General features: G+C 37.0%; 1 protein-coding gene across 1 annotated transcript in view; it reads right to left on the bottom strand.

Annotated features, from left to right (window-relative positions):
* Positions 1–584: 584 nt before the first annotated feature.
* Positions 585–16,909, bottom strand: part of LOC146997625 (protein CASP-like) — a 611,670-nt gene continuing 595,345 nt past the window's right edge. Inside the window, exons 3-4 of the mRNA XM_085814364.1 lie at positions 757–883; positions 585–616 (exon numbers count right to left, since the gene is read on the bottom strand). Of these exons, the coding sequence (XP_085670490.1) occupies positions 585–616; positions 757–883 (159 nt within the window). The remainder of the gene's footprint in view (positions 617–756; positions 884–16,909) is intronic.

Here is a 16,909-nt window from a genome sequence, read left to right as displayed (position 1 = left end):
TTCCTGTCGGTGACGACTCCTGTAGTTGGGAACGGATAACTTTCCAAGTTTGTAGATTAAGGAACTTTCCGAAGGTCTTTCAACATCATACCTGTAAGAATTCAGAGCGCAGGGCCAATAGAGAAATACTAATCAAGAAAGTCTAGGGATAATCAAGGAAGTCTTCCCTACACGCCCAGAAAATCCGGAACAGAAAAGATGTGCCCAGCTAGGTAGTTAGTTAGTAGAAGAGACAGATTTGTTCTCTTGGTGATTTTAGCTCTGCCAAGAGCATTTTCCTGCCTGCGCTGTCAGAATTATCTTCTTATATTTCTGCCAAGAGATCCAGAAACCGTTGCCTGGCTACCCGCTACCAACCTGAGAGTATATTTCTCGCAATGGCCAACTGCGGCCAGAAGGAATTTTAAGACTTATTGTCTCACTCAAGAACTAATTTTCACGTCTTTGAGAAAGGAAACCTGCTATGATATTTCTCCCAGTATTAAACTTCGAACAACGTTGAATATACTGCATATTCTTTCTTGCAGTTTTTCATTCATACATGAACAAAATTTTAAATAAAACAAAACGCTACCCCTTGAGTGTTAATACATTGCTACAATACTTAAGATGAAGCCTAAGAGATTATATATTGAAAAAGTAAACAATAAATAAAACAGAGTCTATTTCTCTGTAGAAGGAGGAATATCAGTTGCTCGTTAGTTGAAAATCGACGGTATTTGAAAACTGAATGAAGAAACTGAAAATAGGGCTTACCTGGTAGTTCGATGAAAGTCCTATAGATGGTGAGGAAGGCCGCTTCGGCTGCTTTACTTCTCTTAGACAAGCTATCCACTTCGGCTTGAAAACTTTTTAATAATGGCACCACAGCTTTCCTTATGTCCTGTAAGATAAAAAAAATGAAACTGAATACCCGATTTGTCAGCAGAAAAAAATAAGATAGCTTCGAACAGTAAGGGACAGAACGGTAAGGGTAAAACATGCGATATCTATGCATTGATAGCAAAAACACTGCTAAATGGCGTAAAGAATACCTTAATGATGCGTTGGATGGAAATATTTGTATAAAAATAAGAGATTCAGATTTTTGTAAAAATTAGTATAATGATGTAATGCTGAAAGTAGTTTCATAATTTGTACGCTTCTTCTTTCCTGTCAAGAAAAACTTCGAAACGGGTTAAAAATCCTATAGAAATTAGAGTATTGAAAACAATTACTCATTACTGAATTCATTTCTCAAAATGCAATAAAAGCAAAGTTTCGTGAATTTTATGATATTATTTCATTTTAAAAAGTGATGGATAGTTATTTGGTTCATCGATTATGACAAATCAGGCATTGTTTGCCTTAAGAGGATACCTTCGTTGTGAACTTGCTACAGAAAACCAGCTAGTATTCCTATAAAACAGAGAAAAACAATCACTGGAGCTCATTGATTCTTAAAAATAAACACTTCGAATGATGCTTTGAAGTGGTAATTAAGCGTGCGAAATTAGGCTAAAAACAACAACAAGCTGTCAATAATTTTACTTGAAACTTCAACAATTTCGTAGTTTTTTTTTTTTTTTTTTTTTTGGGCTGTTGAAGAACAATGGCTTATGTCAGTTGTCAGTTCATTCTCGAAATCGAGAGATGTTTATGCAGTATTTAAGTACCAGTGGTACATCGGCATACGTCCACTTTCTAATATGCCCAACTTCGTATGCATCCTGTTTGGATGTAAAACTTTTTGTTTGCTATGCGAAATTTGCTTGGAATTCGACTCTTCGACGAGTCACGACTGCGAGGACTGCCCTCGTTACCTCTTTCGAGATAATGCTCCGACTGCTTAAAAGCGTTAATACGCCTTTTGCTTCTTACTGTTCAGTAAAAACGCCACGCTATAACTCTGAATTTTCAAGTAATTTTGAAATTTTTCGAGTAAATGTTTTGTAAGTCCGTTAGCAATGATCTTTAATAAAGTCAATGAGAGGCCTCAAGCAGCGTAGAAAATTGTTAGGATCACCGTGAGAAGGAAAAAGAGATATTGCAGGAAAGTATGAAAATGGCATGATTATCTGATACTTGGCTATTGTATGCTGTATGCCGAGTAAGATAGTGTTTACGATTGCGGAAAAACAGAGATGATATTTAATAGGGTAACGTTGTTAAAGGCGTGAAATCGATTACCAAAAAAATTTCAGAGATGTTAGAACATGCTAAAAAATTGCTTTTGATCTAGACAGCAGAAAAACATTTATGTACAGTCTATATTTAACCCACCCATTTATAGCTATTTAGTATTATAGGTATTTTAGTATTATTTATAGATATTTTAGTATTATTTATAGGTATTTTAGTATTAAAAAATTTTATAATGATGGGAATTTTTTTTTGTAAGAACGGATTAATTATTTTGGGGGAGGGAGAGGGCACGTAATATTTTGCAAACATATCTTGACGAACTCTGCAATTAGAACTTTCGTTCATTTTCTTAACTAGCAAAATGTTTAACGTCAGTTTTCTGTATTCCTCATTTTTTAGAGGTTGAAGATGTATAAAAAGATTATTCTTTGCATTCTTAATTTTACTTTTAGTAAAATTACGAAAGAGAGAAATTTGTTCATTTCTGGTGACAATCAAAAAACTTATTCTACCCATATACAAAAAATAAACTTTTTAAATTGCAAGAACTTGTTGGTTCAAATATAAAACTGCGGTTAGTATTCTTGAAGGGATTTTGAAGATTTTCTCTGCAAACAATATGGCAAGCGAAAAAAAAATTGTTAATTAAAAAATGTGTCTAAAATTTAGCATCCTTTAACTGCATTAAGAATCACGAATGACGAAATAAAAAGAAATAAAAAGTATCATTAAATCTAGGGTATTTCAATTTAATAATCATGATAAAAAAATTATTCGACATGAGGAGAAACTTAATTTTTTTTTTTTTTTTTTAAATGAAGCACATTCGGATAAAGCTAGAATAAATTATTGCATTCCACGAAACCTTTTCTTTTTCCAAACTAATAATGCTTGTAAGTGTCACAAATTATTTTTTATGTTAAGATAGAAACACAATTTCAAGCCAAAATTTCATTCTTACAGTGATTTGTTATCTATCTCGAAAATTAGAATATATTCATTTTGATTCCTAATGATCATATTAGGAAGAAGTATCTTGAGACATATATTATCATTTTACAAAGGTAGCACGCATCTGGAAGTACATTTCTTTTTGCAAAGATATATATATATATTAAAAAAAAAAAAAACTCTCAGGCCACGCAAATACAAAACTGTATCTTATTGCTTTAACGATACCACGAAGATAATGGCACATAGTCACGCAACAGCGTTTTACAATGATTCCCATCTTCAAACGTTGATACCTTTGTAAATAATGGATTATTTGACGCGTGCAGATCCACTAATAATAAAAAAGTGATATTTATTTGACGACAAATTCGAATCGGAAGAGCTGTTTAGAAATCCGATAGATGGCGCGATTCTTCTTTTAAGCAGCTTGGACGAGAACAATCAATTGTCGATTTTGCGTCACGATTATCGATTTGTTTTTATACTCGGTTCAGACAGACCGGACAAGATACAGAAGAATTCCAGGCAAAAATTATAATAAAAAGCAAAATCGGGATGAATAATTTAGCTTTGAGAGGGTAGGAGCATTTGGAAGAGAGTAGGTTTCTGCTGTTTAATACTGAAGACTGACCAGTGGTTTTTTCAAGATCCAGAAATACAGAAAAACTGAACAAAATTGTTTTCTATTACCCTTTTTTACTTTCATATGTAAAAGAGACTAAATAACTCTTTTCAACGAGCACTGCTGAAAGACCGTTCTGCAAGTTAACAATAAATTTTGGATTATCCGGGATAATTCCGGGGAAGCAAGTCACGGATATTCCAAACTGTCAACTTTCAAGCATATTGTATTGCTTAATTCTTAAAAAAATCAGAAAGTTTACTTTGTTTTTGAGAACGTTTAAATATTTGTCGAATTTCATTTTGCATTTTTGAAGTGCATTTTATCACTATATTCGAATCTCCTTTCGACGAAGAAGACCAAAAGAGTTTCAACAAAAGTTATTGTTGTCGTCTCGGGACTAATATAATTGTCAGCATTTTCTTCGCTTGCATTTTCAGTGCTATTTTCTGATTCTTATGTTCTTGTGACATTTGAAACGATATCCGCATCACTTATTCTGGCCAGTCCTTGATCATACGACCGGCTTGTGCCGACTAAGAGGATTGGGGCTGTGCCCTTATAATAATAATAATCCGCATCACTTAAGCAATGAAAACCTAGTTCAGTCAAATCGCCATCGAAACATACCTCTTTTCCCGATCGAAATTTTTGAAGAATTTTCCAGCATGATAGCACGAGTGTTATTGGTTTTACTTTCGATCAAAATTTTGCTACTTCATATATGTCATCCAATACAGTTAACTGTTTCAAGAATTTCATTAAAACATCATCTTTCTCGGTAAGAGTTATAAAGAGACCAAAATCGAAAAGTTCTTTTACTGATGATATTACACCTTAGTCCATCGACTGAATGAAACTGGTAATATTTGGAGGTAAAAATTTAGCCATCATATGACCGTTCATTATTTTTACACACTCTCGCGCATAGCGTTGAGTGTGCATGGGTGAGCACAGACACGCACGGATATTCTGAAAACAGTCCGCAACCTTGATAATTGAGAGTACACTATAGTTAAAAAAGGTAATATTCTCTATCGAACTTTAAAAAAGGAGTTCAGTATCCTTCCTATAACTTGGTAGATAGGTTTCTAGTCGTGAAACTGTGTTATACTAAACTAACAGCCAATTCAAAATGGAGATATGGCTTTCGAAAAATTCTAAAAATGTTTTTTTAATAGTTCGCACTATTGCTTCTTTTACATTTTAACTTTTTGCGATGTCAGGTGCCTTCTACCTTTTCAAAATCGTAATTGCGTAATTTATGCAGTCTGCTAACTGAACACTTAGAGCACAATAATGCTAATTAATATACAGGAGATGAATTCGCAGTCAGCATAAAATTGTTTCCGGGGTCTCATGGGCCGTAGGCCGCCAATTTGAGACCACTGTACAGGTCAAATCTAAAGAATTGGAGGTGAAATATAAAGGCGAAGAGCAATGTAAGTAATTAAGATATGCAAATATATATATATATATATATATCTTATCAGGAATTCTGAACATACGCATATTTGTACACCTTATGCCAAGAGCTATCATAATTTAAAACGAAATCCACTTACGGATGTGAAGTAAATGGTTTAATTTTCGGTCATTTCAAAAATATGCGCAGCATGTTACTCGCACTTTTTTAAGGCAGATGTATTAAAATTTTTGACTTTTTGCCTTTTTCATATATTGAACAAAATATTCAACCGTTAAATATTTTGCTGATTGAAAACTGATACGAAAAATAAAAAGCGAAAGCTTAGGTTTCGTATGATAAATGGATTAATGTGTATGGTTGCTGTTGATCTGAAAGCTGAACGTACTAGACAGGTTAGCGAGCTATTGCTATGTCTGAAATAGTGTAATAAGGACGGACTTGCCAAGTAAGGCTGGCTCAGGAATGAGTGAGGATTTCTTGAATCGCTTTTCTTGCAACGACCGCCGCTGCATGCGCAACAGATTTTAGCCATTTTCAATGACAAGTTAGACAAGCTAGCTGAGATGGCCGATGGTATCATGGCAGCCAACGGAAACAGTGCTAGCAATCCAGTTTGAAGCTAGCAATCCAGTTTGAAAGTAGAAGAACGGCGGACATTGAAAGAAGACGCCAGTATGAGCAACGAAGCCAGACCACAGCAAAGTCAAGAACACGGCTACAGAAGCAAGTCGAATCAGTGGTCAAGAAAATCCGAGTATCCAAAAACAACCGGCGAAAGTCGACAGTTCAATAATAAGCCAGAAAAAAAGTCTGAAGGCCAGCGGAAAAAGAAGGAAAGCACGGAAATGAAAAATAATTTAAACTAAAACGGATTTCTGCTGACGGGAGGGTACGGAAATCCGAAGGCCACGAAACCCCCTCTTCCTTCAAGTTAAATACAGTAATGGTGAAAAATTTGACTCTTCCGAAGATTGAAGTGTTGGTGAATAATATCCCAGCCACCGCACTCCTGGATACAGGCGCGCAGTGTTCCTGTGTGGCAGAAGATTTTTTTAGGAAGTATTTTCGGAAATACCGCATATATAATTCGGATAATACGACAGTGTTAGCGGCGCAAGGAGAAAAATGTAAGTGTATAGGTAAATTACCGCTGTATGTCCGTATCAAGGACGAACAAGTAAAGGTTATGTTTTTCATAGTAAAGAATCTGCAAGCACGTATTATTTTAGGAATAGATTTTCTTTCAGAGGCACAAGCAACGCTGGATTTTAATGAAGCGTCCCTTAAGCTGACGATGAAACCAGTTCGTGGAGAAAAGGCTGAACCGCCGATGTTAAATCTTGACCACCTGCCTAATGAAGAACAGCGAAGAATCCGACAAGTGGTAAGTGCATTTGCTTCCTTATTTAGTGATATTCCAGGATTTACTCAGATTACTAACCATAGTATTGACACCGGAGATTCAATGCCAGTTCGCCACAAAGCATACCGGTATGATAAGAATAAGGAAAAAATTATAGAATGGCATATCACCGATATGCTACGTAAAAAGATCATAACGCCCATCTCAAGTAGTTATGCTAGCCCGGTGGTTTTATGTAAGAAAAATAATGACTATCCTTTGACACATCCAAAAAGGTGGAGATTCGCAATTGACTACCGTAAATTAAACTCCATAACTAAATATCCGGTATATCCGTTACCTATTATTGAAGAAATTCTAAAGAACATAACATCCACCAAATATATGACGACTTTAGACTTAACGACTGGTTATTTTCAAATAGGGGTTAGGCCTGAGGAGGTGCCTAAGACTGCTTTTATAACCAAGTCTGGCACTTATGCATTTTTGCGTATGCCGTTTGGCCTTTCAGGGGCACCGGCAACATTTCAGCGATGTATGGACATTGTGTTAAGGCCTGTTCTTGGAAAGTCCACATTTATCTATTTAGACGATATCATTATTACTAGTGATAATCTCGACCAACATGTACAGGATTTAAGACAGGTGTTTGCTTTATTAAATGAGGCCGGTCTAAAAGTTGATGTCGAAAAGTGCAAATTTGCAGCCCCTGAATTAAAATATTTAGGTTACAAAATATCTCAGAAAGGAATCGAGACAGACGAATCAAAAATAATCGCTGTACAAAAGTATCCGACTCCGAACACGGCAAAGAAGCTCTCTTCTTTTCTAGGACTTTGTTCATATTATAGGTTCTTTATAAAAGATTTTGCAGCTATTGCTGAGCCATTGTTAAAATTAAAAAGGAAAAAGGCAAGATTCTCGTGGACGGCCGAAGCCAATAGTGCTTTCGAAAAATTAAAACAAGCATTAACGCAAGCCCCTGTGTTGAAATTTCCTGAAAAGGATGAGAATTTAGAAATTTCAGCGGATGCTTCGGATTATGCGGTAGGAGCGGTACTTTCGCAAAATCAACAGCCCGTGGCATTTTTTAGCCGAACTTTAAATCAAACACAAAGAAACTATTCCGCGACCGAGAGAGAGGCACTTGCAGTTCTGTTAGCAGTGCAAAAGTTCCGAGTCTATTTTGGAAAGGCGCCAATAACAGTGTACTCTGATCATGCGGCGGTAACTAGATTGTACTCAGGGAAAAACTTATCCCCAAGGTTAATAAGATGGGCACTCAAGCTACAAGAATATAATCTGGTAATCAAGCATACTCCCGGAAAGGAAAATATCGTAGCAGATGCCCTACCCAGAATTAAAATAGATGAAGAAGGTAATACCGTAAAGGTAGCAATGCTCACAGCATGTACAATAAATTCCCGAGAAACTGTAATAACCGAACTGGGTAAGGATCCTGAGTTTGGAAGCATTTATGAGTATTTAAAGGATCCTGAAAATTTTAGCCACCAAGATATTGTGGCGATAAGAAATAGGGCGGCCCATTACGAACTAATAGATGGTCTATTATTTTATACAAAAACTACGAATTCCAAACAACGAATTTCGACCTGTTATCCCAGCTAGTCTTAGATTAAATATCCTGCAGGAGCTCCATGACAGCCCTTTAGCTTCTCATGCTGGTATTCGAAAAACTATCCAACGCGAACGCGAGGCAGTCTATTTTCCTGAACTGCAAAAGTTAACAAGGGCGTATGTCCAGTCCTGCCCAACATGTCAAGCAGTTAATTATATTAATTTCCGCCCGGCCGGGTTTCTAAATAGTATTAAATCCGAATTTCCAAATGAAATAATTGGCATCGATTTATTGGGCCCTTTCCCAAAAAGTCAGTTAAATAAAAGTCGCTATCTCCTTGTTATGGTTGATCATTTTAGTAAGTGGACCGAAATTGTTCCCTTAAAACGAGCCTCCGCGAAATTAGTTACTGATTCTATTTTAAATAAATATATTTTAAAATACGGGGTGCCCCTAAAAGTTATATCGGATAATGGTCCTCAATTTGCAAGTAATGTATTTGAAGACATGTGCCAAAAACTGGGCATACGTCATTTAAAAATGGTCCCGTATCGGCCGCAATCAAATATAGCGGAACGGGTCAATAGAAATATAGTGAAAATTATCCGTAGTTATGTTAAAAATTTTCATAAAAGCTGGGATAACTATGTCAATATATTTGCTTTCGCCCTTAGGACCGCAAAACATGATACAACGGCAAAACTCCTGCTGAGTTATTTTTAGGCAGAAAGATTATAACGCCGTTAGATAAATTATTTTATGTGCAACAAAGAGCCCCAGAATTTAAAATGGGTGATATAGAAAAACTAATTAAAGAAGCAAAAAAGAATACGGAAGTAGCATGGAGAAAACAAAAGCTGTATTACGACTTGAAACGACGGGGAGTAACTTATAAAGTAGGGGATGAAGTATTAAAAATTAAGCATTCACTTTCTTCAGCACCAGAAGATAAAACTGCCAAATTTTTTCCACGATTTGAAGGACCATATGTCATAGAAAAAATTACTCACGCTGTAGTAGTGTTAAAAGCCAGGAAAGGGGTAACCTGCTCCGCAAACATTCATCAAATCAAACCCTACTATGATCGTAATAAAATGCAAAATTTTAAAGATCTTTTGCAGGATCCGGCACGGCAGACACAGCAGGCACAAGCTCCAGAGGTGGAACATCGACAAGTACAAGGGCAAGCCATTAAGAGGCAGGAGCAAGTGAAAAGAAAGTTTCCCCGCGGAAAAATTGAAGGTAACAAGAAAAAGAAGCCGTTCAACCGTCCAGAAAAGAGGGCTCACGAACACCCCCAGAGTGAAGAAGGGAGAAGGACGACGTATGCAAAGAGAGCCAGGAGAAATGACGGCAACTATAACCCGGCTCTAAAACGGAAGATCTACTCATCCGACAGGACTCTCCGCAGCAAATGTCGCCGAACTGCGGAAGGGCCACCAGCGGCGGAGGGAAAGTTACAAGGAAAATTTGAACGGCCAGCAACGAGGTCCAAACAGGAACGCGAAAGAAGCCTCCCGGTTCCGCCAAGACCAGCTGCCATCAAACGGCCAAGACCACAGGCAGAGGCGAAAAAGAAGGTATTCAAGGGTGACCGAACTGGAAAAAAAAGAAAGCTTCTAGAGGAAGGCTCTGAAGGGCGAGCCCGCACACGAAGGAGGATAAATCAAACAAGAATCTACGCTACTTTCCAGGACTGGGCTCAGAAAAGAATGTCCGAATATCACAAAGATAAGTAAAATTTTATGTTACTTTGCAAACTTAAGTTAATCTTTCATTCTTACTGCAAGTGGCAGATTTCAAGAAGTTTTACCTCATGCGAGGACTACCTTTATCGCCAAAAGGGCGAGAAATGAGTTGTTACCGATTTTGGTATTATGTTTTTCAATTACTCGCGTGTAAAACTAAAGTTTATGTATAATAGCGATGTGTAAAGACTTAAATATTGTAAAAGTTATTGTATAAATTTTATTTAATACTTTCTGGCAAGAAAGAAGTTTTAGTCTGAAAGACTTTTTGAAATGTAGTATTTCAATGTAGAAAGAATTGGCACTTGCTTTGAAAAGAATAGAAGTTAACAATGTACTACTAATGTATGTTGTCAAATGCGTAAAATTAACGGCATGTTAATATGTTCTTATATACAATGTGAACTGTTATTTCAAATGTTAAGAAATACCGTGATATGGTAAAAGTGAAAGTAATGTTAAAAATTTGTTATTCGTGTGACTGTAAAAAGACCAAATCATGGTGAATATGTGTTAAAGGTTGAATGAATGTAGTTAGGCTCTCTGACGCTACACTTCAGAGTTAGCCACTTTCAGAATAGTACCTCAGGATTTAGAGTTGAAGTTAGGGTGTGTTACGAGGTCTTGGTATGTTGAATTTTTAACACGTTAGTGCTTTGATTGTAGGAGCAAGTGTTGAACACGTAGACATAAACACATTCGTGTTTGGTGTTCTTTTACAACACATGTCAGAGAGCATGGGGAGAGATAATTAAAATAGTCATGAATGAAATAAGAATGTTAAGAGAAATATAATTATACATGTTACTTGCCATTTCATTGTGTAACATTTCATTAAACTAGTTTTCCTTCCAGATCTCTGGAAGGAACCAGATTTGAATAAAAGCTCCTGTTTAGATGCAGTACAGATGAAAAAATTGCGTGTCCTGGGAGCTGTTATTGTAAAAACAAATTTCTTTCTTTTAAATTTCTAGTTTCTAGCGAAAAATGTTTGTAAAAGATTGGCCTCGCTCTTAGATTCTAGAGCTAAAATTTTTCAACAAGGTCGTTTTAGACCTCAGTTTCAAACTAATTAACTCTGGCGGGAAGTATGTAAGGATCTTAAGTTTTACTAACGTTTATTTTATTTTAAATCTTTACTATCACTTCTTATTTTCTACTTCTGGCCAGAATTATAAGCGTTAACGTATTTATGCAAAGTTTGTCTGGCGAACGCCAAGTATTTAAGTTGTGGCTTTTTGCCAAGCCAGAGAGGAAGCAGTTAGTCGAAGCAGGCCGCTTACCTTAGAAGTTTTACTCAGTTGCTGGTTGCCTTCCAGGCCAGAGGTTTAATCCTCTTGTTAATTTTAAACGTATTGTAGTGTTCACAGTTCTCTGTACTACATACGGCTTCCTGTTAATATAAGGCCAATCTTCCACGTTTATTATTTTAAAGTTAAATTAGAGTTTAGTTATATTTTTATATTCTTACGTTTAGACCACAAGTAGTGGGTCTTTGTATTCCGAAGTACGGAAATTACTGTAAATAGAGAAAACTAAAGGGTTTTGTATACCCTTCTTGTGTATCCTGTCTACTTCCCACAGTTTTTGAACATAGCTTTAGTAAGCTCTCTGTTCCGAGTCAGGTCCTTGCATGTTCCCGAAGAAAGTAAGACGGAACATTGAACCTGATAGTTGAAACCGGAATCTGCAGACCCTCCAAAAGCTGCTGGGTATCCCCTCTGCACATGGTGATGAAAAGCAATGGAGATTGGAGACCATGTGGGGATTATAGGAAATTAAATAGTGTCACCATTCCAGATCGGTATCCTGTTCCTCACATACAGGACTGTCTTCAAGTGTTAGATAGGAAGCGGATATTTTCATCTCTGGATTTGGAAAGAGCTTACCATCAGATTCCCGTGCGAGAAGATGTGCCAAAAACAGCCGTTTCTACACCATTTGGTCTTTTCGAATATTTATTTGGGTTATCGAATGCTGCGGCTACATTCCAGGGGTTCATTCATCACGTTCTCAGCGGACTGGACTTTTGTGTACCATACTTTGATGATGTATTGGTAGCATCTGAAAATGACATCCAGCACATGCAACATCTTAAGATGGTGTTCCAGCGATTCACGGATTATGGTGTGGTACTAAATGCAGCTAAATGTGTCTTGAGTAAATCAACTGTGAAATTTCTAGGACATATGATAACGCCCGAGGAAATCAGTCCTTTGCCAGAGAAAGTTTCACCAATTGTGAATTTCCTCAAACCAGGAACCGTGAAAGAACTTAGGCGTTTTCTGCCTATGTGCAACTTTTACCGCCGTTTTATTCCGCAAGCTGCAAAAAATCAAACAGTACTCAATACGTACCTAAAGGGAGCGACGAAAAACGAAAAAAAACCAATCGAATGGACGGAAGTAACCACAAATGCATTTGAGAAATGTAAGAAAGATCTGTCAGACGCGACGATCTTGTACCATCTTTCATCAGAGGCCCCACTCGCAATTGTAGTTGGTGCTTCTGATACAGCTATGGGTGCAGTTCTTCACCAACAAGTTGAAAAAGGATGGCAACCTCTTGCTTTTTACTAAAAAAAAATTATCTCCAACACAACAGAGATACAGTGCATACGATAAAGAGCTCCTTGCGTCATATATGGCCACAAGGCACTTTGGACATATGGTCGAAGGTCGTAACTTCATCTTATTCACAGACCACAAACCGCTTACATTTGCATTTCGGCAAAAAGAAGATAAATGCTCTCCACGACAACTAAGACAACTGGACTTTATCAGCCAATTTACGACTGATATTCGCTACTTAAAAGGTTCAGACAATGTGGTAGCGGATGCGCTGTCTCGGATTCATATAGCTACTATTAGCACACCATCTGCTATCGACTACTACCAGCTTTCCAAGGAGCAGGAAAATGATGCAAAACTGCAAAATATTTTATCCGGAAATTCGACTACCTCGTTATTGCTGAAGCCCCTCCCTATTGGTGAGCCTCCAGTTATTCTGCATTGTGATATCTCCACTGGTCGCATTCGTCCTTTCGTTCCACAGTCATTTCGTCGAGCAGTGTTTAGCAGCCTTCACTCTTTCTCACAACGGAGTAAAAGCCTCAGTGACTCTTTACTGAGTAAAAGCCTCAGTAAAGCTGATCGACGAAAGATATGTTTGGCCTTCAGTGAAAGCGGATGTCGCATCTTGGGCTCGTGAGTGCTTACAGTGTCAGAAATCTAAAGTGACACGCCATACCAAAAGTAAAATTGGTGTTTTTGTGCCACCTATAGTGCTAGATTCGAATACGTGCACATTGACCTCATAGGACCTCTCCCTCCATCCGAAGGTTTTGGATACTGTCTCACATGTGTCAATCGTTTTTCTAAATGGCCAGAGGTATGTCCATTAGCAGATATATCCGCACAGACTGTAGCAGCAGCCTTTTACGCAGGTTGGATCTCCAGATTGGATCCCTACTCCGGCTAACTACCGATCAGAGAAGGTAGTTCAAATCATCACTCTTCTATGCACTAACCAAGTTCCTGGGAACAGCTCGACACCGCACATGTCCATACCATTTTCTAGACTTTCTTAGAGTCTACGGTCTTTCGGACCTTGTCTGACTTCGTCCGAAACCGGAGGAAAAGCAACAACAACAAAAACTAATTTGCATTTTGGTGAGAAATACCGAAAGAAATTAACGTCAAGACTAAAATCATAGTTAGTTTAACATACGAATCGTACAAATACATGCACAAAGTTACATATTTTTTCCTGTTTGGATGTGACTTCGCATTAATACGCGAAGCTTTAGCTTGAGGGAAGGCCTCCTGTGATATTTAAAACAAGCCTGTGACTGCAACACCATAATGTGGACTCAAGATACGATGTTTCATTATCAGTATCCAATTTTTAAACAGTGGTTCTGAACCTTTTTGTTCCATGCATCCCTTTCACCACTCTTAGATCATTTCTCTCGTCCTTCCCAGGACTCGAAATATATATATGCACATTTATTTATTTTAAACTTATTATTAATTAACGTATTATTTATATTATTTTTAATGTATTTTATAAATTAAATGAGAAAAGGCATAGAAAGTGCTAGTAAATACCAAAAGTTCATTAAAAGTATCTTTTTACTTCCTTTTACGAAGTAAAAGAAGTAGTGTAATCACGAAATATTTCGGGTATCAAATTTCAAAGGTGTGTATTTTTTTAATTATGGCAAAGCACACGAGGGCTATCTGCCTAAAGGGAGGGATGCCTTTCGTGGAGGACTTTCTAAGGGAAACTGGCTCGTATACACGTTACACATGGGGAAAACCACGAAAACGCCCATGCAGCCAGCCCTCAAATTTCAAAGGAAATATTTATTATCTGCGTTCCCGACTCTTTCTATTTTGACTATTTTTTCTGCGTGACGTCTATACGCACAGACAGAATAAAATACTTTTCCCCCCAAAACGGATTGTAAAAGGCGGGATTAAAAATGGATGTTTTTGTTCCTGACCACCCGCGAGCAGTTGCGGTTGCATCTTTTAGACTATTGACGGGATATGACTGTCTACAGAATCATTTATTTCGCACTGGACTAGCTGATTCGCCGTTGTGTGTTTTATGTAATGGTGGACGGCCAATGACGGCAGAACATTTGGACGTGTGTGAAGCACTAACATATTTTTCTTGTAGATTTCAGCGCTATTGGCAAGCAAGGAGTAACGGCCAATGTAACTGGCATTTGACAAAAAATAAAATGGATGTTTTCGTGAAGTTTGAATCTACATACGTACACTGTGGGGAAAAAAGGGGGAGGGACAGTTCTATATCGCCCGTTCTACTGGGTCGATTGACATGTTTTAATTCCCCTCGTTACATTCGCACATTTCCTTTTAGCGTTTGTTGCTTATTTTTTAGCACGAGTGTATATATATATGTATACACACACACACCCATACACCCAGCTCCCTTATCCGGCTTAAAATTCTTTACTCGGCCTTTATAGTCACAATCGTTTGTGGTAGCCATATACTATTTCCAGTTCCAGTTATAGAACTGTTTTAAACGACGAAAATATCCATATTTTGGCAAAGTCAAATTTTAAAAAAATTGGACAAACAACGAAATCTATTTTTTAATATTGCTTGCTGCTTTTCATACTTATATTTTGGAAAAATTTTACTCGTTATGAAAAATTAAAATTATAAGAAGTTTGATTCCCGTTCGAGAAAAAATGACCGAGGTATTTACTTTTAAAAAACTTGCAATTTTTTATGTCATTTTCGACTTGCCTTGAGGGATCAGCTAATTAAGGAAGAAAAATTCGAGGAAATAAGTTTAAATGACGTGCGGCAAATATGTGTATAATTTAATAGGTTGTAGAAAGAAGTCGTGGTGTCTACATCAGATTTTTTTTTATATTCATAAACTAAAACTAAATACTTAACATTTAACTAAAAGACTAACCACACTGTCCCCCCCTCTTGAAACTATGAAATTACGCCCTGTTTGAGAAACAGGGTTGTTCTAAAATTATCAAAAGTTCCATTTTTCCCGGAATTCGAATCGTTATTAAAATGTTTATACTTGTGATATAACGCTCTACCATGGAATATGTAGGTGCTACCTACGCGTCGAAAAGTGCAGGTGAGTTAGGTGTATAGGTAGGGAGATGTAGAGGAAAGATACAAACAAAAACTAATTCATTTTGAAATAAAACTAGTCTTTTCTTTGCAGTGTGTTATTCTTTTCTTTCAATTTGAGAATCCACACAACCCGCAAACCATTAAAGGGCGTTCTAGGATGCCATAGAGAGCCCCTTTACACGGGGAAGAGCGCTGACCCTCTTCGCCCCTTCCCGTTCCACGGAATAAATTGCCGTCATTTCAAATTCAAAAACTTTTAGCGCACGGAAGCGGGCGTTTAAAGGTGCGAGATGCGGAGGGGTCGGTCGCGGCGAGAAATTTTGCAGTCCTGAGAGCAAATTGGAACTAAACTGCGTCAAGCTGATCTCAGGGAACGGCAAGAGGTGGAAAGGGGGTGGGGGACAGAATGATGGGGTATTAAGGGAGATACGAAGCAGCATCTTTCGTGCTTGCCTACCTTTTCGCGGAGGAAATTTCTTTATAGGGTTGCTACTAGGGTGATAATAGCCAGTCGCCAAGACCTTCGCTTCGTCTTCGGGGATGCAAGCAGGAAAACGTGAAAGTAAGCCTGATAGTATCCTCTCATAAAAGATTTCGGAAAGTTATACTAACCGTGAACATACGCTGATACAAGATTCAGTAAATTTTCTTGCAAATAGTTTATGCTGTAAATGATATCCTTTCAAAATAAGAGGATTAACACTTACAGGGTGACAGCAGCAAAAATAAAAAGTCTAAAACTCAGGTTTTAACATCGCACCTGGGGTTTGTTAAGGTTTTTAATTCTCTCGCTGAGCTCGCAATTGACCAGTCTGCTCTTGGACTCATTCTTGCTAACGTAATTTTTTTTTTTTTAACTTTATTATCAAGCATTGTTTTAATTGAACTCACGCCACATAAAATTCAACAGTAAAATCGCAAAATTTTAAGAGCAGCATATTTTTAGAATTTCTGGTAAAATGTTCATTATTGCCTTTTCTATATTTTTCAGCCTTTCCCCAGTTCATTATATCAATGTTCAGTTTCATTAACAGGATGATCTTCACAAATTGTTTTGTGTTTTTAACGTTATTATTAAACATCACTGTCTTCGCACTTATGCCACGTAAAATTAAACAGTAAAATCAAAAATTTTTTAAAAGCAACATATATTTAGAATTTGTGATAGAATGTAAGTACAGCCATACTACTTTTTTAATATTCCCTATATTTAGATAATACATGGCAATGGTATTTGGGGGGCAACATCTTTTTATTTGAAAAGTGATACGGATTAAAAATGGAGTTCGAGACAATTAGAACCTTTAGTGCTAAAAAGGTTAACAATTAATTTCAGAGCAGTTTATAATTTTAACTATTAAATCATTTTTTAAAAAGGCAGCAGCTATCAGATTTGCTTTTGAATGTGAAAAAATTGAAAAAATTTGAAAAAATTCTTTGAAAAAATTTCG

The sequence above is a fragment of the Stegodyphus dumicola genome, chromosome 4 (genome assembly GCF_044657685.1).
Source record: "Stegodyphus dumicola isolate Sdum_Otavi_A_Nest chromosome 4, ASM4465768v1".
Lineage (NCBI taxonomy): Eukaryota > Metazoa > Arthropoda > Arachnida > Araneae > Eresidae > Stegodyphus > Stegodyphus dumicola.
Note: the sequence above shows the minus strand (reverse complement) of the source record. Positions and strands in the feature narration are given on the sequence as shown.